The sequence below is a fragment of the Vipera ursinii genome (genome assembly GCF_947247035.1).
Source record: "Vipera ursinii genome assembly, chromosome: 14".
NCBI classification, from domain to species: Eukaryota; Metazoa; Chordata; class Lepidosauria; order Squamata; family Viperidae; genus Vipera; species Vipera ursinii.
In genome coordinates, this window is record NC_139527.1 from 570,771 (window position 1) to 595,616 (window position 24,846).

General features: G+C 55.3%; 3 protein-coding genes across 6 annotated transcripts in view; 1 reads left to right on the forward strand and 2 right to left on the reverse strand.

The window, feature by feature from the left end:
• Nucleotides 1-114: 114 nt before the first annotated feature.
• UBE3B (ubiquitin protein ligase E3B) lies at nucleotides 115-11,437 on the reverse strand. 4 transcript variants are annotated; one of them, XM_083373830.1, is made up of 30 exons: nucleotides 11,279-11,437; nucleotides 10,856-11,027; nucleotides 10,565-10,733; nucleotides 10,206-10,320; nucleotides 9,854-9,913; nucleotides 9,459-9,563; nucleotides 9,250-9,346; nucleotides 9,051-9,136; nucleotides 8,712-8,794; nucleotides 8,494-8,599; nucleotides 7,885-8,005; nucleotides 7,446-7,623; nucleotides 7,146-7,315; nucleotides 6,712-6,879; nucleotides 6,413-6,584; nucleotides 6,195-6,313; nucleotides 5,976-6,090; nucleotides 5,725-5,824; nucleotides 5,407-5,526; nucleotides 5,141-5,317; nucleotides 4,944-5,054; nucleotides 4,480-4,617; nucleotides 4,124-4,189; nucleotides 3,935-3,993; nucleotides 3,541-3,723; nucleotides 3,068-3,179; nucleotides 2,704-2,796; nucleotides 2,140-2,419; nucleotides 1,434-1,649; nucleotides 115-892 (listed from the first exon to the last, which is right to left on the reverse strand). In XM_083373830.1, exons 3-28 carry the CDS (start codon nucleotides 10,723-10,725, stop codon nucleotides 2,228-2,230), a joined length of 3,207 nt encoding a protein of 1,068 aa, XP_083229956.1. In that variant the 5' UTR covers nucleotides 10,726-10,733; nucleotides 10,856-11,027; nucleotides 11,279-11,437; the 3' UTR covers nucleotides 115-892; nucleotides 1,434-1,649; nucleotides 2,140-2,227. The 4 variants fall into 4 exon arrangements, with proteins under 4 accessions (XP_083229956.1, XP_083229957.1, XP_083229958.1 ...); XM_083373831.1 differs by having other exon boundaries at nucleotides 10,856-10,943; nucleotides 11,279-11,409; XM_083373832.1 differs by lacking the exon at nucleotides 1,434-1,649 and having other exon boundaries at nucleotides 115-611.
• Nucleotides 11,438-11,535: 98 nt separating this feature from the next.
• Nucleotides 11,536-17,175, forward strand: KCTD10 (potassium channel tetramerization domain containing 10). The gene is made up of 7 exons (XM_083373862.1): nucleotides 11,536-11,611; nucleotides 12,203-12,416; nucleotides 13,555-13,724; nucleotides 14,131-14,217; nucleotides 14,441-14,493; nucleotides 14,660-14,855; nucleotides 14,947-17,175. The coding sequence occupies exons 1-7, from the start codon at nucleotides 11,609-11,611 to the stop codon at nucleotides 15,163-15,165; spliced, it is 942 nt and encodes a 313-aa protein (XP_083229988.1). The 5' UTR covers nucleotides 11,536-11,608; the 3' UTR covers nucleotides 15,166-17,175.
• A 662-nt stretch (nucleotides 17,176-17,837) lies between these two features.
• MYO1H (myosin IH) overlaps nucleotides 17,838-24,846 on the reverse strand; it is a 38,033-nt gene continuing 31,024 nt past the window's right edge. Inside the window, 16 exon segments of the mRNA XM_083373340.1 lie at nucleotides 17,838-18,477; nucleotides 18,803-18,902; nucleotides 19,270-19,367; nucleotides 19,452-19,522; nucleotides 20,144-20,279; nucleotides 20,400-20,455; nucleotides 21,092-21,185; nucleotides 21,285-21,368; nucleotides 21,723-21,882; nucleotides 22,095-22,179; nucleotides 22,366-22,434; nucleotides 23,051-23,127; nucleotides 23,217-23,330; nucleotides 23,712-23,829; nucleotides 24,198-24,303; nucleotides 24,639-24,719. Coding sequence (XP_083229466.1) covers nucleotides 18,454-18,477; nucleotides 18,803-18,902; nucleotides 19,270-19,367; nucleotides 19,452-19,522; nucleotides 20,144-20,279; nucleotides 20,400-20,455; nucleotides 21,092-21,185; nucleotides 21,285-21,368; nucleotides 21,723-21,882; nucleotides 22,095-22,179; nucleotides 22,366-22,434; nucleotides 23,051-23,127; nucleotides 23,217-23,330; nucleotides 23,712-23,829; nucleotides 24,198-24,303; nucleotides 24,639-24,719 — 1,473 coding nt within the window. The 3' untranslated portion in view covers nucleotides 17,838-18,453.

The window sequence follows — 24,846 nt, forward strand, 5'->3', positions numbered from 1 at the left end:
GTGCATTTTGAAAAAAGAAAAGCGACTGCATTCAACCAATTTTTCAACTTTATTTCCTGTATTCCTGAATTTCCAGTCTGAAGAATGTGCTGTAACTAAAAGAATACTAAGTGATAAAAGAACAAAATAATTTATTGATTTCCAATGCCAAAAGTCTCCTCGGAAAACACGCATGCAGGGCGGTGCTGGGGAGAGAAGAAAGCCGACTGCCTCCGAGGCTCCTGCTGAAGGACCTCCAGGTGACACAAACACCCAGACAATCCATGGGGGTCTCTGCGGTAGAAAGCCCCCATTTGCACCCTGAAGGCTGTGAGAAGCAACGTGCAGCTGCTGCCAGGCTTGTTGGGACTGGCCACTCCTGTATCTGTGAGTAGGAAGGCACCAGAAGTGGAGAGGCCGCATCCCCCCCCTCCAAGAGGGCAATTTGAAACAGCTCTCTGGGGGGCCTGCAGCAGCGGCCCCAGGTCAACACCCCACAATCCCTAACGGAAAATCAGGAGGGAAACGAGGTGAGCCAGCATCCAGAACAGCTCCTTACTTATGAACCTGTCTGGGCCCAGCCCTTAATTTTTTTTTTTGGGGGGGAGGTGTTTCAAGGCAGTAGCAATGTTCTGAAATTTAAAAAAACTGGACTTAATAAAATAACATTCCCAAAATATCTTGCACTGTTTTAGTTTGTTACAAACCAACTCTTCTTCATATTTCACAATATTTGTGCAAAAGGGTGACACACTTGAGATTTATGATACGTCTTTCTAAAATAACCACTCACACAAGCAGTGTAGCTACCTGGGAGCAGGGCCGTAATTAGGTCCTGGACATGCTGAGCTGCAGACCCCTGTGGGAAATGGCCACTCAATATATAGCTGGACTGGGAGTGAAAGATGTTTTCCTATGGACAGATTCATCCAATTTATTTCAAAAGGCAGGAAAAATACTGGGTAGCCTTTCTTGATCAGCTTGTTGTGTTTGTTCAAAATATTCATTTGTACATACACACACGCACACGCCCTCCCGGGAAGACCGGTGGAACCAGATCCACAGGCAGCAGAGCCGCCACAAGCTCCAAGGTCATTCTGTGGCGTGTGAGAGACTTCAAAAGGACGACGGGACCACCTGCCCCAGAGCGACAAAGAGCTGGTGCAAACAGCTGCTTCAGTCTAGACTGGGGCTCTCCCAAGATTGGCAATGTTTAAGACTTGTGGACTTCCAACTCCCAGAGTTCCCTGCCAGCTATGCTATGCTGGAGAATTCTGGGAGTTGCACAAGTCTTAAACGTTGCCAACTTTGGAGCCCCCTGGTCTACACCCATCTGCAACCACATGCAATTAGTGTTTCCTTTAACAAGCAGCCACACTGAATTTCAAAAGAACAAAGTCCCTGAGAGAGCTGACGCAGGACCGCCCTGCTCTGCCCAACGGATTCCCCCTCACCTCTGCCAGTCCTTGGGGCTTAAAGGGTCAGAGGGACCCACTGATCGCCCCCTCCCCCTCAGCCGGAGTGCACCTGAGCGCCTTCTGGGCCAGGCCTTCCCACAGGGCCCTCTTGGCACCCGAGCGGTCTCTCTGGGTTCATAAGGGAGGCAGCCTGCCCTGTGTTCTTGGTCACCGACGGCTGACCGGTGGATTCCAGTCCCGCGACCAGAGAGGCTGCACAGGGAGAACGGGAAACGGTTACCTGTTCCTTGCTGGGGGGGCCCTGGGGGCCTTTGGAGAAAAGTTGATTCAAGGCCAAACTAGTTTGGCCAGCAGTTCAAGGTAACAAAACTGGGCTGAAACCGGCCTTGCATGATCAGCGAAGAACAGATCCAACTCAAATCTCTCCACTGAGCAAGCCGGGCCTCGGATGCCACGGACAGAACCCGGCCCAAGCGGCTTCTTACAAGAGCCTGACCAGGGCAGTTGGGAAGTTTGACCAGGGCAAGGCAGGGGAAGAGAGCAAGATGGCAGGAACGGCCGCCCAGCCCCCCGCAGCAGTCTGGATGGCCCTCCTGCCCAGCCCTCCGTGCGGCAAAACCTCCAGCGACCCCCTGCCCGCAACGGGTAACTGCACAAGGTTTGCAGGCAAGGCTACGTTTAATGGCAGGCCAGCTGCGGTCTCGGAGGAGCTAAGCAACACTGCAGGCGTCTGCTTTGCTACCTGGGCACGGCCCGGGAGTTCCCACGGCTCCGGGAAGGCGCTGCTCGTCTGGCCAACGGGTCCCGGGCCTGCTCTCCCGGCAGGGCCGCTAGGAGAGCTCAAAGCCCGTGTTCATGCTGATGGCGTAGCGCAGCTTCTCCCTCAGGACGCTCTTCTTGCTGTAGTTGGGCAGCTTCAGGAGGTTGAAGCAGGTGGAGGAGGTGGGCAGGCGCCCCCCCGGCTCCTTCTTCCGGATGGTGAAGAAGCCCCGCAGAACGCTGCCCAGGGTGTCCCCCGTGTCCTGAGAGGGGCAGAAGGGGGGACCTTGGCAGCCAAAGACGCTGAACCCCAGTCCCACAAGCAGAGTGCGGCGTGGCAGGCCAGCCAGGCTCCCCTTCCCTTCCTTCCTTCCTCGGTGACATCCCAGGAATGCCGGCAGCCCTCCCCTCTCCCCCCCCTGGGGCCAGGCAGCCCCCCAAGGGCTCTGGATCTGCCCCACAGAACACCAGCTTGCTGCACTTTGCCCAGGAATGCCAGCCCGGGCTCAGGAGGCCCCGTCCCTGCCCTGCCACCAGCCACACACACCTGGTCGTCCGACACTTCCACACACCGGATAGAGAAGGGGGGCTTGAGGTAGACAAAGCCCAGGAGTGGCGGCCGGGAGCAACTGGTAACAAACTGAGAGACAACAGAGCGATGAAGGGGTGCCTAAGGGCGGGCAGTCGCCCCCGTGAGCCGAAGGGGCTTCGCTAAAGGGCCTCTGGAGGTGGGGCACAGCACTGTGGCTGGAGAGGAGGGCCGCTCCACAGATTCCCCCCAGGGGTGAGACTGCAGCTCTTAGTCTGAGTTCCCTCAGCCTTTCTTGCAGCGAGGCAGCCAGGACCAGAGTTCTTCCTGCTCGCTGCACCGGTGCAGGCAGACACTGGCTGGGCAGCACGGCGGCCTTTACCTTGAGGAACATGGCTCTTTCCTCGGGGCTGAAATCGTTGGCAAGGACGTCCCAGAGCCAGAGGATGACCCTGTGGCTGCCGTGGAAGCCCCCGTAGTAGACGGTGTGTTTCCTGGAAGACAAGCAGGTCAGGCGGGGCAGAATCCCCGGCTTTCTGTCCCCACCCCCCAAAAGGGCCAGAGACCCCTTCTGCAGTTCCCTCTCCTGTTGGAACTGGACACGGCCCAGCGCCTCCCAGACCTGCTCCTGGCCTGCCTCCCAAGACCAGGCAGGCCCCAAGAACGGCAGCTTGTTAATTCTTTCCCCTCCCTAGTGAAAGGAGCCTCCTTGGGCTACCCCTCCCCTGAACTTTCTCTTGCAAAGCCCCACCTCTCAGGCGCCGAATCCTTGCTCGGGCACGCCTGAGTCTCATTACAGGGTGACCCAGGGCAGACCGGACTCGGATGGCAGGCCCAGCCCGGCCCCTGCCTTACTTCAAGTCCTCGAGGTCGATCTCGGCATTGTCGCCAGATATCAGCCGCTGCAACTCGGGTGCGGAGAAGACACGGATCCACTCGGGCTTGATTATGGACCGGAACCCGCTGATGAAAGCGGCCGTCTGGTTCTTGATCTGGGTGTGCATGCGGAAGTGGGCCATCAGGTGGATGTAGCTGATCCTGGCCAGAGGGAGGAAGCCAACGAGGGGGGGGAAGCAAAGCTGAGCCCTGGGCTCCGGCCTCACATCCCCTCCCCCCAGAGAGGCGTTTCCGAAGCCCTTTGCGCGGCAGGCCTTTGGGGGTGAAGGTCAGAAGAAGCAAAGGGGCGCTTTGCAGCTAAGGCAGCTGCCGGATCACGCTGGGCTGTGAGGGCAAGCAAAGTCAGGCTCACTTGTTCTCGTTGGTCACGGGGATGGTCTTTCCTCCTGGAACGAGTTCGTGGCACACAAGCTGGAAAAGCAAAAATTGGAGGAGGAGGAGGAGAAAGAAGTTAGCCCTGACTGCAGAAATGGGGACGGGACAAGAAAGCAGCCGATAACCTTTAACGAGCAGGTGCCTCTCGAGGGGCCCCTGAGCCTACCTGGCCCATCACATCTTCATCGTAGGAGAGGGTTAAGCCCAAGTCGCTGGTGTCTCCTTCGTAGCGCTGCAAAAGGACGAGAAAGCAGCTGCGTTGCTAAGGAGTGCAGGGAAATGCCTAACCAGGACTTGCCCAGCACGCAGGCAGGTTTAGTCTCAAAAAATCCTGCCAAGTCCAGAGAGAGGCAAATCCTGCTGCTTGCAGAACCCCCAGCACAGCTGAACACCTCCTGTGCGCCCCTTGCGGCACCCCGTCACCTGTGACGAGGGACAGCTGTTCCCTGCCCTCTGCAGCCTCTCCCATTCCCGCAGAAGCCACCCCGGGATGCAAGGCAGCCAGGTGAATTGGGAGCGGACCTTGATGGAGGTCAGGTTCTTATAGAACTCGGAATCCAAGGAGGGAAGCTCGTCCACTGAGCTGTAAAAGACGCTGTGATGATGGCCAAGCAACTGGCTCAGGAAGAAAGAGGCAAAGGGAACGTCCACCACAATGCCCTGGAAGAGGCCAACAGAGGAGAACATTTGTAGCTCAGGGCTGAAAGGAGAAATTGCCCAACTAGCTGCCTCATCGCCAGCACCGACAGCGTTTCCTAGTCTGGGTAATGAAACGCCTGCAAGGAAGCGAGCAAGCGCAGAGAGCCCCAGGGACCCTTCCCTGGTAGATGGGAGGGGGGAGAACTGCAGAGCCACCGGCGTTCCCCCCGCCCCCCAAGGCCGCCCGCGTGCCCTTCTTCCCTGGCCTCACCTTCCCCCACTGGTCTGGGTGAGCAGTGCCGCAGCTGTGATCTGGAAAGACCCACCGGTTGTGAAGCTTGGCCTACCTCATAAACAGCTTTTCCAAGCATCTTCCCGACAAACTCAAAGAGCTGCAGGAAGTTCTCGTGGATGTAAGCGGTGGGGGACGGGTACAGCCTCTCGTCCCCGCTGGTGGTCTGTGCCGGAACAGAGCGGGGGAGCTGAGAAGCCGAGCCCAGGGTCCCCCTGGGCCGTCCCCAAATCCCAGCCCCGGAGCGGATACCTTGAAGAGGTTGAGCGCTGGGTCAAAGACCTTCTTGATGATCTCCTCCAAGAACTCCTTGAAGACGCCGTCCTGGTCGATGCCCGCTTCGTCCATGCCCAGGTCGTTCACAAACTTCACCCGGATGACGCCCTTCATGGCGTTCTGGGAGAGCTGGCGCAGCTGCTCGTAGCCGTCCTGGGGAGGCAAGAGGGTCCCCGGGATCAGGAGGCGAAGGAAGACGCCTCCGCCTTGAAGCGCTCCAGGGCCGCCAGCTCCGCTCTCACCTCCAGCATGCGGGACCGACGGATCGTGATGTGGGTGACGTGAGGCGACGCAGAGCTGCTCTCCACCAAGCCCAGCTGCTCTTTCTCCTTGGTGACCATATTCCGGAAGAGAAGAACCCGCTAGACGTCGGGGGAAAGAAGCGGGTTGAGCCCGCGAGCAGAGCCGTCCCAAGGGCCACGGGGGAGGCGCTGGTGGGGCTTCCCGCCTGGGGTCTCACTGCTACTGGACCCGAGTCTGCTTCAGGGTCAGCCCTGGCCTGTCACCTCCTGCAGCTCCTCGCCCTCCACCCCCCCCCGCCAGGCCCAGCTTCCACTCACGTTTTTGTGGGGGACGACGTGAGGGATGTACTGCAGGACCAGGTGGGCTCGCTTCCGATCTTTGTCGAGCTCCTGGAACAGCAAGTTGGGCTTGAGGTCCCTAAACAACACACACACACACACACACACCGCACTGAAAAATCAGCAGGAGGTGCAGAGACGGGACTGAGCTTCAGCAACTGACTGGTGGGCAAGCAAAGCACCAGCCCAGGCCAAACAAGGAAGGAACCCAGCGAGCGAGCAGCTCTTACTTGCGCAGCCAGTGCTCTTCCGGAGCAAAACGCCGCCGGCAGTCTCTCTCGTAGAGGACCATCAGCCAGCTGTGGACCGAGTGGAAGAGCTCCAGGGTCTCCCCCTTCGCGTTCTCTGCGGCCAAGAGAAAGCCAGCCTCAGAGAGAAGGCTCCCCCCGTGCCCATCTCCCCGTAAAGCAGGAGGGGGGAGAGGGCCGCTGCCCCCCCAGGGGACTCACCCAAAATCCCATCCCAGATCATCTTAAAGACAAAGGAGTTCAGGAAAGAGGAGATGGTGACCAGCTCTTCCAGCTTGAAGGAGATCTGCTCTTCGTAGACTTCAATGTCGTCCAGTATCCTGGGGGGTGGGGGTGAGAGGGGGAGGGGGAAAGGCTGCATTTTTATCCGCCCAGGGGGAGGCCAGCCCCCCTCCGGGCCCCTCTTCCCCCCAGCGTACGTGATCAGATGGCGTGAGCAGTCGCAGAAGAGCGTCAGCATCGCCAGCAGCCGCCTGGACTCCTCCGTGTGGTTGTTCAGGCACTCCAGGAAGACCTTCAGGCCCCCCTGGGGGCCCAGCTCACAGATGAGGGCCCAGAGCTTGGGCAGGAGGTCGTCCAGGTAAGTGAGGCCTGGCAGGGGGCCGAGCAGCGGGACCAGGAGAGGGGGGAGGAGGTTTTCAGCCACTTTTGCTTCTCCGCATAACCCAACGGACAGTGACCCCCCCAGCAGCCCCCTCTCCTCCCCCCAAATAGCAACCTGTGAGGATCTGCAGCCGGATCTGCGTCAGCGTGGTCAGGGCCATCTGGTACAGGACGCAGATGCTGCACACCTTCTGCACCTCCGCCGAGTCCACCCTCTTGCCGCCGATGGGCTTCAGGATGTTGCGAACGGAGGTGGATTTCTGGAAGGCGCGTCTGAAGAGACCTGGCGGGAGACGGAGACGCAAGGGAGGTGGAGTCAACCCCGAGGGAAGCTGCTCCATGTCCGAGTTCAGAGGTAGCTCACCTGCGGTCACTTTCAGATGGGTGGACTTCAACTCCCAGAATTCCTCAGCTGGGGAAATCTGGGAACTGAAGTCCACAAATACCGACTGGAGCATTCTTCAGCTTGCAGAGTTTGGGAACCACTGACGCAGGAACCACCCGGGGAGCCCTGGGGAATGTGGGGGGGGGGGGCGCGTCACTACTCACTCTTCACGGGCAGGCTGCTCTGTGGGGAGTGGGCTGGCGGGGGCTGGCGAGCAGCTTCTTGGCTCTCCAGCAGCTTTTTGCTGAGCACGTCGCTGAAGAGGATCCGGATCATGTGGGCCCCCCAAAGGTGCTGAAGCTGCTTGGTGAGCAAAGGCATCGACTCGTTCAGGCTGGGGGGAGAGAGGCGAGGAGGAGCAAGGCAGTGGCCGCGGCTGGGCGCCCAGAGGGGCAAACCCGGAAGCAAGGAGGGACCCCAAGAGAGCAGGTTCCCATGAGCAAGGCTGCGCCAGGGGTGCTTACCCATAATCCACCGTCTGGGAGAACCAGCCAAGAACCGGGTGCCAATGGGTGAGGTTCGACTTCTTCTGCGAGACGTACCTCTGGCAGTAGCACAGCGTCTGCGTCAGGACGCTCACAAAGTGGGGGGTCTCCTCCTGCAGCACCTTCTCATTCAGCGACCCCAAGTAGACGAGGTTGCCTGGGGAAAAGCCGCAGCTGAGCCTTCAGAGCAGCCCCAATCCCCACCCCGGCCCCCAACGCCTGTCCCCTGCAACCGCTGGGAGAAGTCTTGCGTGACCGAGGATCACAAATATGGCGGTGAAGAATGATGCTTGTGCCCAGATGCTACCTGGCGTATAGATAGAGGGAGGAAATTCTTTTGAGGGCAACCTGGCCTCCGGAATTCCTACTCTGCAGGGCCCGGTGCAAACTCTGGCCTCGTGTCCTCTGGGGATCTTACCCAGAAGGCAGAGCGTGTGGCTCCCTTCCAGACACACACAGACGTCTCTGCATTGCTCTTCCCGGCTCAAGTACAACAGGAACCTGCGCAGGAGATCCTGGGATTCCATCACTGCCAGGCGCTGAAAGGAAAGCAGACTTTCACCCAAGGAGAGACGTTGATAGAGCAAGCTGAGCTCTCCAGGTCTTTAAGAATTAAAGTTTAGTCTATTTGTTTGGCTCTGGCCAAGAAAGGCAAACAAACACGCTCTTAAGGTTTCCTGTCAGCTTTTCTCTACAGCACTGTGCAAGCAACTGACTCCCTTCTCCCTCATTCTTACACCTCCTGAAAACCCCCAGCCCTGATTCGCAGGGATAAGATCAAGGATGAGCCCTACGGCAAAAAGGAGATGGCCGGAACAACTCTGTAGGGCCGGGTTTCTCAGCCTTGGCAACTCTAAGATGTGTGGACTTCATCTCCCAAACTCTCTGCTGGCTGGGGAGTTTGGGAGTTGAAGTCCACACGTCTGAAGAGGATGCAGGACAACCAGACTTTCATTCTGGAATTCTAGAAGGAAGCTTCAAACACGTCACCTCCTCTTTTCTTCTCGCCTTGATGGGACCCGCCTACCTCCGGTGTCAGGGTTGCAAGATGGCTGGTGATGGCTGGAACGGACATGATGTGGATCAAGAAGGATCGCAAGAGATTGTCAGAAAACTGAGCCGCAACCACCGGGCTGGGGAAGGGAAAAACGTCACAAGGGTTTTGAGAAGTCCAGAGCGCCCCCAAGGTCTCCTTAAAGGGTTTTTTGACCCGGACGGAGTCGTAGCTTCGGCTAGTTGTCTTACCGCAGTGCAAGAGAAAAAGCCGCTGTTAAAGTGCCTTTGGAAAAGGAAGGTTGAGACCTTGCCAAACCGTTTGTCAGCAAAATCTGAAAAAAATGTTGAAAAGCATTTAAGGGTCAAGAGCAGGGGTCTCCAACCTCGGCAACTTTAAGACTTGTGGACCTCAACTCCCAGAGTTCCCCAACTGGCTGGAGACCCCTGCTCTGAATGAATGAATAAATCACAGCTGGGTGTCGCAAACCAGAGATGAGCAGATGGAAAAATCCCCATAAAGCTCTTTCCATCTTTTCCCAGTGAGGAGATTCACGCAGAGGAACTTAAAGGCAGCCAGACACCACAAACCTGCAGCACGGAGTAAAACCCTTTCTGGTTGAGATGCCCCATGATATTTGCACAGATGCGATTCATGGCGTGGCGCAGGGCTTCTCCTGCGGAAAGACCCAGAGAGAAAAACTCAGCTACAACTTCCCTTCGCGGCCAGGCAGTGGAATTTTTTTTGGCAAACAAAGCAGCATCTAGAGGCAGAATTCTGCAAACGCACCTTTTCCCTGCAGGATTTTCCAGGTAGAGGTGTCCGTAAAAGTCACCAGCATCGTGAGGTGCAAATTTACCAGTTTTGAATCTTGCAAGATGTCTGGCTACAAAAATGAACCCCCAGAAAGTTGAAAAGGAAACATACTGCAAAGCTAAGAGCAGAAGAAAAAATGCCCCTAAAAAAATCCATGCCACAGAAATTGGACCAGTCTGTACCTTGAGCAGCTTCAAAAATTCACAGCAAATCCACAGCACATCCTTCACTTGCTGGATCCATAGGAGAGTCAGCTCCTTGGAGAGCGCAAGGGATACGTACCACACCTGCAAAATGAAAGAGCCATAAGAGTAACTTGGCCCATTGGGCGGGAAAGTTTCACTGGATTGAGAGGTCAAAGGGCAAAATGCTGCAATCCTGCAATTCAAAGGAACCTTCTCTCCTGTGAAGCCACTGAGGCAAAGAAACGTCTCAAAACAGCCACAAACAGTCCTGGGAAAACCTGTAGCTGTGGTTTCACCACCAAAATGGTTCCTCGCTTCTCTTTTGGTTTTGGGAAAATAAATAGCCAAACGCACAGTTGCACTCTCATCTCGTGAAAAGCGAACCTACTTACTTTAGGATCATTTTCCGCCTCCATGCTGCTAAGGATGCAGCGGCACAGCTTTTCAAATCTCTGCAGAGAGCAAGAAATGGACTTAAGGTGAGATGGCATCAGCCTTTCCCAAACTACCAGCATCCACCTTTATTTCTGACTCCCCAGAACTAAATTTAAATGGCTACTGAATCAATGGAAAGCTTCTGATGCTGCTTCCTTCCTTCGCTTGTCCAAGGGCAACCACGAGGGATTCTTCCATCCCAGAACTGGGTGACCAAGGGATCCACCCCCTATAGATGCCCCCTCCCAACTAATACCGAGAGAGCAGCCAAGATTCCAAAAGTCTGCAAAAGAGTCAGAGGCGCTGTACCTCTTTGTCCTGAGGGAGCTTGAAAATAAAGAGCAGCTTTCGGGAGATTTTAAACAGCGAAAGGGCCGTCCTCTTGGCAGGACCGCTGGTGTGAAAGAAATTATCCACTTCGCTCCTGAGCCAAAGAGGAGAAGAAGCAATGAAGTCCCAGCAACAGGCGCCTGTAGCGCAGCAGGCAAGGCGTTGAATTTGGATACAAAAACCCAGGAAACTGCTGGGGTTCTCTATCTTGACTCAGATTACCTCCCAGGCCTCTTGTTCTGGGACTGGAGGATTTCATGGATGGTAACAGGTAATTTTTCCATGCGCCCAGATACCTGCCACAGATAAAGCTTCATCGTATCCATGGCTATGCACACCTGATTTTCCACTGCAGCCAACAGCGGCACAGAAACCTCCGGACGAGGGCCTGGATCCGCACCGCAGCCTGCTCACGTTCCTTCTGCTCCCGGCGCTCCTCCCGGGCCTGCCGGGCCTTGTCCAGGAACTCGGCCTTGGACGATTGGGTTGCGCTGAACATTTTGGCCTCTGCGAACAAGAGACAAGGGAGAGAAGCCCTGAAGCAGGAGCACCAGGACCTTCGCACACGGGTCCGAGAAAGACCGCTCAGACGGTCTCCAGCACAAAGGAGGCTCTGGTGTGGGGCTCACCCCAGGCGGGTGTGTTTTGCAGAAGAGCCCGGAGGTCACCCGTAGACAAACATGGTTCACGCTCGCTCCAAACTGCGGCTTCTTCTGGCTGTTGAGGAGAGCAACGTGTTCACGCCAGGCAGCTCCAGATCACATTTCTTGGCTGTTTCCAAACGCTGCTCATCGATGGGTGCTGGCAGGCAGGCGGGAGAGAGAAAGGGAGATCAGACGGGATAGAAGGGGGGTCCTGATCGGCCTGCAGAGCAAGGGGGTCCCGGGGAGGCCTCCGGAGGGGCAGCGCCCCAGCCCAGTTGAGGAGGGGTCTCCTGGGGATCCGCTGGGTCACAAGGCCCGGGGGAGGGGGGAGGGAGGGAGGGAGGGCTGGCGCCGTGGCCCCTCCGGCAGAGGCCTCCCCCACGAGCGGACCCCTCGGCCCCGTCCCACCTGGCAGGGGGCGTGCTGGCGGCCAGGCCCGCGAAGGGCGAGGGGGCTCCGGCCGCGCGGCGGGGCTGCTACAGGTCGTGGCCCTCGACGGCGCGGCCCCCCATCCCCCGGCCTCCCCCCGCGGAACGCTCAGGACCATAGAGCCGGGCGCACTTCCGGCCGTTGCAGCGGAAGCGCTCCGGAGGCTGCGGCCCGCCCGCAAACGCGCCCCGCCAGACCCAGTTCCGGCCTGCGCAGGAGGAGGAGGAGGAGGAGGAGGAGGAGGAGGGGCGTGGCCGCGAGCGTCACCGTCTGCCCGAGGGGAGGAGGGGGCCTCGCGCGGGGCTGTTCATGGTGAGGGGGGGTCCTCGCCCCCTCCCTTTCGGGGGTCTCCCCCCCCCGCGGGGAAGGCGGGCCGCACTTGGCGGGGGGGAGGAGGAGTTCGGGGGGCGAATCCAGGGGACGCCGGGCGATTGCGGCGAGGGGTCGCGGAGGGCATTGAGTCGGTCCCCGCGGGGGAGGGGCGGGGGCGGCTCGCTTTCCCGGGACTTTTCCCCGCGGAGGCCGCCTGGCCCAGCCGGCGCCGCTTCCTTCCGCCTCGGGGCTGGCAGGGGCCGGCGCGGCTTCAGGGAGCCGGGAAGGAAGGGGGGGCAGGCGGGGAAAGGGGGGGGAGCCGAGACCTCGTCCGGCCTGGCTGGGTCTCAAGCCCACCTTGGCCCGGCGGGGTCCCCGGGAGGGCTCCTGGGCCTTGCCCCCTTCTCCTCGGGCGGGGGTCTCCAAAGGGGCCCTGGAGGCTTCTGGGCTTCCCCTCCTGCGACGGGGAGCCCCCCGCCCTCCCCAGCCCCTTTCGAAAGACCCGGCCTGGTCCGCTGCCGCTTAGGGCACCCCGGTCCAGCTGGGGGGCTGGTGCTCCTGGGCCTCCCTGAAGGGGCTCTGCTCTTTCAGGAAGAGATGTCCGGAGAGACAGTGGTGAGCACCGCCGTGCCAGCAGCCACGACCCGCACCACGTCCTTCAAAAGCGGCAGTCCCAGCTCCAAGTATGTGAAGCTGAACATCGGCGGCGCCTTGTACTACACCACCATGCAGACGCTGACCAAGCAGGACACCATGCTGAAGGCCATGTTCAGTGGCCGGATGGAGGTCCTCACGGACAGCGAAGGTGAGGCCTCGGGGGAAGGAAGGGGTCCCGGGGCCAGCTCTGCCAGGGGCGCTTTGGGGGTCAAGCGGCTTCAGAACTGCTCCTCAGAGGTCGCGCTTCTGTGGGCCCTGCTTCCCCAGGAGACAGAAGCACGCAAGCCGATCCCACGACACGCGTGCTGCCCTTGGCTTCGTGTGCTGACATGTAGTTGTTTGATGAGGAGCCGTTCACACAGTGGCTTTTCCGGCAGGGAGGTCTGCCGACTTCCTGCCCGGTTCTTGTGATTGACCTCCTGCAGTTTCGCCCAGATACAAATGGCCGGAAGGAAGAGCTTCCAAATTCTGATCTGATTTTTTTTTTTAATTATGAAATTTATTTGCCATCCATCTCATATCGATCAATGTGATTTTGAGACTCTGCTTGGAGTAAGCGGCAGCTTCTTGCCTTTGTTTTTGAGTGTCGTAGCAGGTAAGTCGGCAGGGGTCCCACTTATGGGCAGCAGTGAGAAACGAGAGGAGACGGGAGTTTGACCCTTTACTTTGTCGTAAAAGCAAAGTAGGGAGTTAGGCGCACCCCTGTGCATCATACTTTTCTGCAATCTCAAGGAAAGTGACTTGTTGTGATCATTTGAAAATTGATGAGGGAAACTGGGACAGAAAATCACAATTCAGCAGATTTTTCAATCGTTTGCATTTGAGGATTTTAAGCTAAGAAGAATGAACACGTTCAAATATCAAAAGGTTACTATAGTTTGACTCCAAAACAAAAAAGACTCCTGATTCCATTGGAATAAAATTTGTAGCTTGCAGAATTGAGCTTAATCAGATTTTAGCTGTAAGCCCCTTCATTTCCGACCGCCCTTGCATTCTTCAGCCAACATTGCCCTTATTTGTCAGACCAGCGGCCTCCTTGCACATTTCTGATCTTCACCCCTCCCTTAAACATTCTTGTCTCTCTGCCCACAAACAAGTTGAGCTCATGGAAACTTGCGCCCTTGTGCGAGATCTGGCCTTTTCCGAGCTGGCTGCTTTTGATGCTGCCAGCCACATGACGAAGCTCAGAGTGAAACAACGGCAGCCGGCAAGCCAGGGATAGGATTAGGGTTAGCTGAGACTCTGCATTCCTCCCAATCTTGGCTGTGTTTCCTGACTCTTCCTAGGCTGGATCCTGATAGACCGCTGTGGCAAGCATTTTGGAACCATTTTAAACTACCTGCGTGATGGTGCCGTGCCGCTCCCGGAGAGCCGGCGGGAGATTGAGGAGCTGCTGGCCGAGGCCAAGTACTACCTGGTCCAAGGCTTGGTGGATGAGTGCCAGGCTGCCCTTCAGGTACATCCGCCGTGTGTGCCCGGGGGCCGGCCTTCCCCACTCTGCTGCCCCCCCGTGGACCCCTCTGATGGGGAGTGGAGGAGGTTCCCACCTGGAAGGGGTGGAGGGAGGCAGGAGGAACTGCAGCCTTGTGGGTTGGACACCCTTTTGGTATTGCACTTTCTGTCAACCTTTGCAACTTTAAGATGGGTGGACTTCAACTCCTGGGGAATTCTGGAAGTTGACGTCCACCCATGTTAAAGTTGCTAAGGTTGGAAAACACCGTTCTAAAGGGAAACTTCTGCAAGCTGCAGAGTCTGTCAAGATTCCTGAGCTTGGCCAGAGAGGACTTGTCCAACTCTAAGTAAGGGCTTGCATCTTTCTGAACCTCCTGCTGCCCTTTCAGTCCGTCCTCTTCTTTTCTCAGAACAAAGATGTCTATGAGCCTTTTTGCAAAGTGCCCATCATCACATCCTCCAAGGAAGAGCAGAAACTCATAGCCACGTCCAACAAGGTAAAAGGCCTCACATTAAGGGAGGGGGGTTCCGAAGTGGGGGGGTGTGTGCTTTTCCCCTTCCACCAGATCTTCATGGTGGCCCACCTGGAGAGGAGCAACTGGTCTCCAGATGTTTACCTCTGCAGTTCCAACCATCCCCTGTAGGGGACCAGCTTGCCCTCAACACCTAGTGGTGACCCATGGAACTAAAGGCCTGTATCTGTCTTCTGTGTTTTTGCAGCCAGCGGTTAAATTGCTCTACAACCGAAGCAATAACAAATATTCCTACACCAGGTAAAGTATTTTCACTACCAAGAAGGAGAGAGTTTGGAGAGGGGGCGAAGGGGACAGTTACCTTGTTAGGCAGAAAGGAGGGGAGTGAAACAGCCGGGAGGGGGGGAACTGGCTAATTAAGAGCATTGCCCCATCTCTCCCTTCTGGTCTCCACCCCCATCACCAGCAATTCAGACGACAACATGCTGAAAAACATCGAGCTGTTTGACAAACTCTCTCTGCGCTTCAACGGGAGGGTCCTTTTCATCAAAGACGTGCTGGGAGATGAGATTTGCTGTTGGTCGTTTTACGGCCAGGGACGCAAGATTGCAGAAGTGTGCTGCACCTCAATTGTGTATGCCACCGAGAAGAAGCAGACCAAAGTGAGTGGCTGACTCTCTGCCCTCCCTCCGCTCAGAAAGGTTCACGCAAGGGCTCTGTCTTACACCCCCCCCCCCCATTTGGCATCTCCAGGTTGAATTCCCAGAAGCCCGAATCTACGAAGAGACCTTGAACATCCTGCTCTACGAAGCCCAGGACGGCCGAGGCCCTGACAATGCGCTGCTGGAGGCCACCGGGGGGGCAGCCGGGCGCTCCCACCACCTGGAGGAGGACGAGGAGCGTGAGCGCATCGAGAGGGTGCGCCGGATCCACATCAAGCGCCCCGATGACCGCACTCACTTGCACCAGTGAGCTGCGGCTGCAGTGGGCCGGCCCCTTTCCTCCGACTCGGCCGGCCTCTGGCTTGCTGACAGGACTGTCCTTTTCTACCGAGAGTATTTTTGGTATTCGATGATGCAGCCCATTGTACCCAAATAGATTGTCCGGGGTGCAGGTCTGGGCTTTGCGGCACTTCTGAATTCCTGTCCTGAGCTTGGAGAAAACTGTTCAGCACACAGCAGCCTCCGTTTGGCTCCAGCCTCTGGGTGGAGGGGGCTCCTTCAGGGGAGACTTCTTGGAAGTCCGGAGGAGTCCTCGTTCCCAGGGAGAAAAGCTGTGGCTGAACCCCTTTGCCACCCAAGCAGGGGATGGGAATAAGGGGAGGCCTTCCATCTCCTATTACAGGAGGAAAAACAGTGGTAGGACCATGCAGGAACGTCCCGTTTTCTTCACTTTTCCCCAAGGGTGGCGGTTCCCCATCTTGCCTTCAGTAGATGCTGTAAAGCGTGCCTGTGACCTTCTTCCTCATTGCCCCCTCCGCATTCACAAGTCCCACCTTCTGATCCAAGACCAAAGGCTAAATTTGCCAAGCAACGCTCTTCTGGCCGTGTCCACATGTGATTCGGTCTCCTTCATTCAGAGGCAAATATTCTGGGACCAGCAGCCTCTCCCTGGCTGTACCGTCTAAATTATGAGCCATTTTGCAGATGAGGCCCTGGGAAGATGGTGCCCCAGCAGTCAGACTCCTTAGGCAACTTCCCTTGGCCCCTTGAGGTTCAGAAGAGGCACTAAAGCAGCTTGGATTGGAAAAGGTGCCTAAGGAGGGAGAACAGACGGCCGTTTCTGCCCAGGGCTTCCATGCAGTATGCCATCCTCAGCCTCCCACCCAGAGACCCCTCAGCTCCACCCCCAAAGCCCCTGTGTAGGTGAGAAAGCGCCTGGCCAGCTGGAATCTACACACTCCATCTTGCTGCACCAGGTGGGATGAGAAGGAAGGCCTTTGTTCATTCTTTAATCGATGTCTATTGCATCTCTCCAAGCCTTCATTTCACAGCAGAAATAAATTTGGAGTGTGAGTAGCAGAAAAACCAAAGATTAAGCTGCGACTGGAGATCTGCCGAGTTAACGTGTTCTGCAAAGCGTCCAAAGTCCAGAATTGGCTTATTCCTGTTTCCGTTTAGGAAAGAGTGTTTATTTTGTGCGTTTCAGAGTTTAGGGAGCTAAACCAGAGTAGCCAAAAAGCAACTGTTGAAAGATGCTGCAAACCAAAATGGTGGCATCACGTTAGGTCGTTCAGTGGATCCTTTGCCGCCTGTTACGGCCCTTCCTGGGGTATTTACTTTCCAAAGTTGTATTTGTTTGTGATCTGTGGAATGGGAAAATGTCTCTCTGGGTGTTTTAGCCAGCCCTCTCAAAACCCCAGTGAAGGGAAGCCGGCCCAGAGGAAGGGGTGGGGGTGCCCTTGGTTTCCTCTTTCTGGGCGAGGGAGGGGCTTTTGGTCCAGGCGGGCAGGGAGGGCCATCAGCTCCCAGAAAAGGAACTGCCTGCCTGCTGAGCCCTGAAACAATCAAGGGGACCGGTGAGGAAATGTTTTTGGGGTGGGATGACCAGGACCCCAACCCAAGAAAGAGCAGCTGCAAGCTTTCATCTCTTTAGCCTGTCGGTGAGGCATTTGCATTAGATCAGATTTTAACCACTCTTGACCAACGAAGGATCAGAGTGGACAGGAATGCCCGCCTCTGTTCTAGACTGTCCTTGTGCGATCCTAATTCCAAAAGCAATTTTGGCCAAAGGAAAAGGTCGCCCTCCCCAGCAGCAGTGCCTTTGCTTTCTGGCCTCAAGGCAGCCTTGGGTCTTGTGAAGAAACCGGTTGAAAAACACCCCCCCCCAGTCAAGCCTTGCCTTCTTAAAGGAGCCGTGCAGGAATCGGGTCTGTGCAGAGTCACTTCCTCTTCTCTGTTGACGTGATTTCTTCTGTTTGTGTAAGTGTTTCGCATTTGACACAGATTTTAAATACGGGAAATAAATTAGACATGTTTCCTATTTCCAGCTTCTCTTAGTGTCCTCATTTAAGACCGTCTTTCCGACACTGTTTTTGAAACAGGTCAGGGAGCAAAATCAGGGTTTTAGCAGGAAGCAAATGCCCACCAGAAAGGGAAATGAGCCACAGAACTGAAGCAGACCCTCAATTTCTTGGGCAGAAGAAAGACCAGCAGCCGGCTCCAATCTGAGGACGGTTCACACGTCCTGTTGAGTCACTAACATACCCAGCTATGCTGGTGACTGAGGAGCCAGCGTGGATACAAGTGCCCGAAGAGAAACTACAAAGATCGTGGTGGGAGAGAACGCAGCATTACTGCCTGCTAGTGGAAACCAGAAGCCCCCTTCTCCAAAGTGGTTTTTTTTCCTGTCCTCCGCGTTGCTACACAGCCTGGGCTGCTGGGATGCTTCTGCGTGGTTCCCCCCCCCCCGCCCTCCTCTGCGAATGACACTTCAAGGATCAAGCTTGCCACGCATTTCCCCCCAAGGAGGTCTGTGTGTGGTGACTGATTCTGTAGACCCCCTTCAGCCCTTCGAGTGCCACTGAGAAATGGGGGGGAGGGAGCCCATCTTAGAAAGTGGACTGGCTGAGGTGGCTAGGAGACAGGGAGAGGGCAGGCCAGTGGAAGTTAATTTTCCTTTCACCTTTTTAATTTCTTATAAATACATCACAGGTTGCTAATACAGAGAATAATGTGGGGTCATAACTCCAGGAACAGAAGTGCCTTCCGGGACTTCTTTGCTTGTCCCAGAGGGAAGAAGCTCAGTCTTTTGTTTCACAAATGGGGCTGATGGTCGCTGGCCCCCCCCCCCGTTAACTGCGGAGAATTTGGTTGATGAGGACAAGACTCTCACTCGGACCCAGGGCAAGAGTTTCACAGCCGGCCTTATTGCTCCTCTTCCAGTCCTGCTTAGAAACAGCGTTTGGAGTCCTTCGTGTTTTATGCTGAGATTCTTCTCTGGAGTTTTGCATTTTAAAACCGTGGCTTGGGGCTGTTTGGTGCAGTTAACGGCTCAATTGTTGCCAACTGGAAGGTTGAACTCAAACCTCTGCATCTCTTCTGGAAGAGGCTCACTGAGGCTGTCACAGGGTCTAGGATTAATGGGCAAACTTTGTGCTTTTAAAAAAAGAGGCAAATAACCTCAACTCCAACAGTCTGACGGCATCTGAGCAGGTTTACGAAGACTTGCACTGACTCTCCCCAGAGGTGGTGGCGATTTCAGGGACTTTTCAAGCAGACAGAGTAACGGATGGCCCTCCCTCGATGTTGATTTTCCCCATCAGGACTTTATCTTGGTCGACACCTTTGCGGTTTAAACATAAAAGAGTTATTTCTAGATAGCTTCTTTACGCTTTGGCCGCCTGTAGCCAGCCACAAGGCTCCTGCAGCCAAAGAAACACACAAGAAGAAATGGGGGCTGCTGGGTTTTTTTTAAAGAAGTTCTTTTTTTTAAAAAAAAAAGCAAACTGCATTAGCTAAATGAATTAAGAGAGGTAGATTGCCTCTGCAGAACCTCCTTTCCTCTTTGAGGAAAAAAAACACACCACGATTGGTCAGGGAGGGAAATGATGTTCACGCTTGGCCGGATGCACCAAAACACCCTGGATTTTTGCACTCCAGAGACTTACAACAGTCAGCTGTCCGTTTTTGGCTTTGTAGATGTGAGCTTCCTGCCCGGTGGTGAAAACCACGGTTCCTTCTTTCCCTGGACTGATTTGGAACTTGAGGCTAAGACAAAACAGGTAAGAGCCACCGACATCATACGGTACCAGGGCTCCAGAGGCTGGGGGCTTTAGCGGCCCCTGCCAAGGACCAGGCTCAGCAGCAGAGCCCCCTCCCCGCCCCCGGCTGCAGAAGACGACCCGGGGCTCATCCGTGGCACCGGGCCACAGACCGAGGGCTCTTCCCGCCCAAGCCCGGCAAGGCATGGCCCTGAGTCAAAGCAGATCTTGGTGAGAAAACAAACATTTGGAAGACTTAAAAGGAGTTCAGATGTTAGGAAAGGCTTCCAGCCTTAGATCCTTTGCTGCCTCCTCGGCATTAAAAAGGCAAGCCTCCCGGGAGGGCCGCATCTGCCCAAGCAAAGGCCACTGACCTTCCCTGGACCACGGCTACCAGCTCCTGCTTCTTGGCCAAGATGCAGAGCTTGGTGATGGTCTCAAACACGTGCTTGCACCACAGGATGGCGTCTCCCTGCAAGCAAGACCGGAGGAGGACTGTTAGTTCTGATCGCCTCCCAAAGCAGGAGGGCCTCCAGGTGGAGCAGATTCCTCTTACCTTTTCCTGCTTGTTGTCTTCTGGAACGTGGAGGACTAAGATGCCGTCGGCGAGGCTGCTGGTGGAAATGCCTGGCATGGAGAAGGTGAGACCACGTAACTCAGACGGAGCAATATTTCTTCTGTCCCGCAGGGTCCATTTTATGGAAATGTGGAAGAAGCAGGACCGAGTCGCTACTTTTTCTTTTTTTAAAAAAATGTTTCATTAATCAAGCTAATGCTTTCATGCCCCTGATTCTTTCCTGAGGTGTTCTTGGTGACATTGCAAAGATGGAGCTCTACGTTCTTCTCCACCACAAATTCTCTGGTTTCCATCTTTTCCCAACACGTTGGAGCCTTCCTGTTCCTGAGGCTCCCCTTTCCAGCCCCCTCCCGCCCACCCCTTCACCTCTTTGTGCATCCGTTTTTTATTTTACTTTTTTGGAATTGCCCATTCCTTTTCCTGCTCATTGAAAGGCACCCGATTTCCTCGGCCTTGCTCCCTTCCAGATATATAGGAGGATCCTCTGTACCTGGACCAAAGCTCCGAACTAATCGGGTGAGAAATGCTACTTCCTGCACCGGCTCTTCTGGAGCAGAATCGGGACAGGCGAGACCTTCTCCCTCCTGTGGGCGTGCGAACGCTTCGCTCCAAAGACACAACGGGGTCGGAGTGACCAGCCGAGGCCAAAGAGAAGCGGTTTCAAAGGTTACCTCTGAGAGCGGCGTACTCGACCTTTTGCTTGATCTTGGCCGTCTCCACCACATAAGCCGCCAGACGGGTCAGGACCAGCAGCCGCTCTCTGGGCTTGAAGCCGTTCCGGTCGTATTTCACCACCGGGGTGACATACTGGAAACCAGCACAAGAGGCGCTTTAGCCAGGGCTGCCGGGAGGGTTTGTCCTGCAGCATCGGAGGCAGGGAGAGAACTCTTGTGCCGCTGGCCTGGGGGAGGCCCTCCTCTGCCTTACCTGGACCTTCTCGTGGCGGATCATCTGCAGGACCTTCGGGCACAGCTCGCTCTCACCTGGGAGCGAAGGGGGCAGAAAGCTCTTCTGAGGCCTTCGGAGACACTTCTGGCATGCCAGAAATGCTTTTGTTTCCCCCCCCCCCCCGCCTTTTTTCATTTAAGGATTCTTCTGAAGTGGTCTTGTAACATCAAACGTACATTTGAGTTCCTGGAAGCTACAGACCAACCTGAAAGTGACTTGAAGGTGACCTTTTAATAAAGACTTACTTCTCCTGCTAGACCAGATAACAGAAAAACAGAGTTGGAAGGGACCTTGGAGGTCTTCTAGCCCAGCCCCCTGCTCAGGCAGGAGACCCTGGACCATTCCAGACAAATGGCTGTCCAGCCTCTTCTTAAGAGCCTCCGGCGATGGGGCACCCACAACTTCTGGAGGCAAGTCGTTCCACTGATTAGTTGTTCTCACTGTCAGGAAATTTCTCCTTAGTTCCAGGTTGCTTCTCTCCTTGATCATCCGTTACTTCCTGTCCTGCCTTCAGGTCCTTTGGAGATGGGTTGACCCCCTCAGATGATCCTTGGGGCCCCTTCCAACTCCACCGTTCTGCGCTACCCCCAAAACTCCCTCCCCCAATTATATCCAGACAGTCAACAAGGGAGAACCCATCATTTGAGCCAAGCCAACTCTCCGTTACTCACTCAGCCGGCTATCCACAAAGAGTTCGTTCAGGCTTTCCGCATAGCCAGCCTTCTTCCCAGAGAAGATGGCACTGGCAACGGCCTTTTGCTCCATCTGGTTGGGAGTAAAATAAGAATTTGTGGATACCAGGAAGACCCTCAGCTGAAACTGCAGGCTTCTGCGCCAGAAGGTCTCGCGGCCCCACCCTGTTACCTGGGCCTTCTTCTCGGCAGTGATTCCACAACAGTATTTCCGGACGAGATTCCTTTTGCAGATCGTCTTCAGAAGAGCAGAGGTCTGAGAGGCAGAAGGGGAGCAGATGGACACAAGACAGACACAAGAATCAGTCACAGACCGCTGTGGACCTCCCGGGTTCCGTTCCTGGGGGAGCAGATGGTGCTCCGACCCAAAGTCACCAGTTTTGTACAAGTCAAATATGGATATAAGTTTAGGAGACCTTCTTAATCTGACTATTCCTCAGCTAACCTCAGAAGATCTGGTGAGACCCAGCATCTCCAGAGCGCCCCCCTCCCCCGCTTCCCAGCAGTCTGGAGAGAACCCACCGCCAGGCAGGAAGGCCAGAGGCTCCCTCCCTTGGCTGTGCAGCAAACTGTCCCTGAACCTGGAGGCTTCCCGCAAGCCCGTTCTCACTTGTTTCATGATCTCTGGAGGCTTAAGCCAGCTTTTGTCCAGGACGGTCTTTGGAATGTGATCCCTGAGTTTCGTGAGGTAGGTGTGCTGCACAAACCTCACAAAGTCCACGTTGTCGGAGTTCAGTGGCTCTCTCCGGTGAATGAAGCCTTTTAAGAACCTTCGGAAGGGAGAAAAGCAACATTCAGGACCATCTTTCTTATCCTGTCCAGGTGCCTTCCCAGGTGTGGACGTGTGTGTGTGCGCGCATGCGTGTTTTGCATCCATGCAAGACAGGGAATAACCAGATGAGCAGGGACCCTCTGATTGCCTTCCAGAGCTGAGAGGCAACGGAGAGGGAGGGATGGTCCCAGGCAGAGGCAGGAAACTTACTTATGGATTGTCTCGACTGCCCATATTCTCTTCTTGGCCCGTCTGCGTGCCAGGACCCCCCTCCAGGCCGCCTCCAACAGGATGGCTGCAAGACAGAAAGAGTGTCCAGCTCAGCCAGCAGGGCCTCCTTATTAGCAGGCGAGGGGCGAGCAATGCGAGTTTTCAAAAAGTGTCCCCAGGACCTGAGTTCAGACGTCAGCCCTTGTGGGAAAGCGCTGGGCCTTGACGTCCTGCTCAAGATTCTCTTCAGTTCCTGCCAACTGATCCTTACCGGCTTGTCTCATCTTCTGGAATTCTCGCTTCCCCAGGCAACCTCTGAATTTGGCTTGTATTCTGGAAACTGAAAGAGGGAAAAAGATGACTTTGCCAGGTGAGAGTCGCTTCTGTTTCCTTGGGGAGCCTTTGGTGACTTCCAGCGGGAAGAGGAGGCACTTCTAAGGCTGACTCTACAACTCCGCTCTCTTTACCAGTGGGGCCATCTGACCTCACCTCTGACTGGAAATGACTTTCTAGCCTAGATACTCTTTGAACCTGAATCAAGAATTTTGATTCGTCAACAGCATTATGACGTTTTTACGGGACCGGAAGTAGCTCTTAGATATCTTTCCCACCAAATCTACCTGGTTTCTTCAGTCAGGGAAACCAGAGATTGAGCGTAGGGCCATCGTAATGCAAAGGAGATCACCCCAAAATTAATCCTAAATAGACCTGACTATTGGCTTGCAGTGCTAAGAGCCCAACAAGGATTTCATGCAGCCTTGTAACACTTGCACCAAAAAGTTGTGTTTATGAGGAGGTCATCCAGGGCCCTCGGAAGGAAGCGCCTACAAGCCAAAGGGATTCCACAATTTCCACTGCGTTCTCAGAGAAGAGAATTTGCAGAGAAAAGACTCGTTAAAATGTTCAGGTAGAAACAGATGTTTCCGGGCATGATCCCAAGACGTCCAAGTACATACCTAGGAGGTGTTTTCTATATTCAAAGGCATCTTCGGTGGCAAACAGCGTTCTCGGGAAACGAATGAAGAGTTTGGTCCTAGCGAGCGAGAGAGAGAAGCCGTGTTTTAATGGCGAGTCGCCATCTGCACGAACTGGTCCCAAACACACAGCAGGCACCGCTTTTACCTTCCCATCTTGTACTCTTCGGGCTTGTAGCCAATGTGATGGATGAGCTTCTCCACCCCCTTGGCTGCGGGGCCTCGCCACTGGGGCCAGGTATCTGGGCAGAGCGACTTGTATCTAGGCTCAGTCGGGAGAAATGGATTTCAAACAGCGGAAGGAGTCGGAGGGGGGGGGACCCTAATCATTTCTGCCCAGCACAGAACTTAAGCTAACCTCCGCCCAGAATCAGAATTCATGATTATGGGCAAAGCTTGTTTAGAGGATGCTAGCTCCAATTCCTCTCCGTAAGCCCCACGGCAAAGGGATGGGCTGCACAACACCACTGCTCTGTGGGGGAGCTACGCCTTCCTAACGTGCTACTAGATGAAGGGTGCCGGTCAGTTATCCAATCTCCACCAGAATTTGGGGGCTCTGGGGGGGAATTAGATGCTCTCCACTCTTGTGTTCCCAGTCATGACTGAAGCCATGGCAACGAGAGGGGATGGGGAGGAGTCTCACCGTTGCAGGAAGTGCTCGTACTTCCGACGGTAAGCAAAGCCAGCTCGCCTCACCCGAAGGTGCTCCATTAACCCCAGGTATTTCACCTGGTGCCTTATCAAGGAGTCGTCGAATTTGTCTGCGCAACAAAAACGGCACCCCGTTCAGGGCACTCTCCCTCTTCCGCCACTCCTTGACCAAAACCTGCAGGCCTCCCAGGGCCCACGGTCTGCTGCCCAAATGCGCCAACCTGCCTGGCAATCTCAGCATCCATCTCTACCACCCCAGCCTGTCTCCCCCCTGTTGAACTGAGGCCATGGCCCTGGCCTCACCAGCACTTCCACAGACTCTAATTTCTCCAGGGGGCTGAGAAAGGTTAGCTGCTGTTTCCAGGGCAGCCTAGATTTTAGGTTGCCCTCAAAAGGCCTGTTGGGCCAAGGACAAACCAACGGAAGCAGACGTGGAAAGCGGTGCAGCCGTCCCTTTCCAGCCCAGGCGTCTCCATACCAGGTTCTTTGTCCCCGTTGGGCTTGATGCACCGGATGTACGAGGGCTCCTTGGACATCAGGATGTCTATCAAACTGGACAGGCTGTTTTTGAACTGAGTGGCCACCTGTGCATGCAAGAAGACCTCGGTCACGGGCATGGAGGGGATGGGACGCCCGTCCTACAGTTACAAGCTTACCCAGGCAGTTAAATGTTGAAAAGGGGTCCTCAACTGTGTGAAAATGTGTGTTGTGTGTACTCTGGACACAGTGTGCTAAAGAGCTCTGCGAGCCCCATTTCCATGGGCACATTGTCCGCGATGGTTAATCGTGAGCAGGAAATGCAACCTTCCAGCTGAAGGAATTTCTCCTTCACTAAAAGACGCTCCCCAAATTCTACAAAATGCCGGTCTATAGCTTGGCTCCAAGCTAAAACATTTCAAGGGCCAAGGAAAGCACTCACCGTCTCGGGCCTCCTTCGGTTGTGTAACTCTGAGAGGCAGAAGCATTCTTTCAAGATACCATTTTTGGAATTACACAGCACCTTGAAACAGATTAAAGCACAAGGACGCAGAACTTGTCACGCCCATTTCTTTCCATTTTGAAATTCACCCAGAGCTGCCCACCCACTCTACGAATTCTGCAACTCTTCCTTTATTTGCACCTTTTCT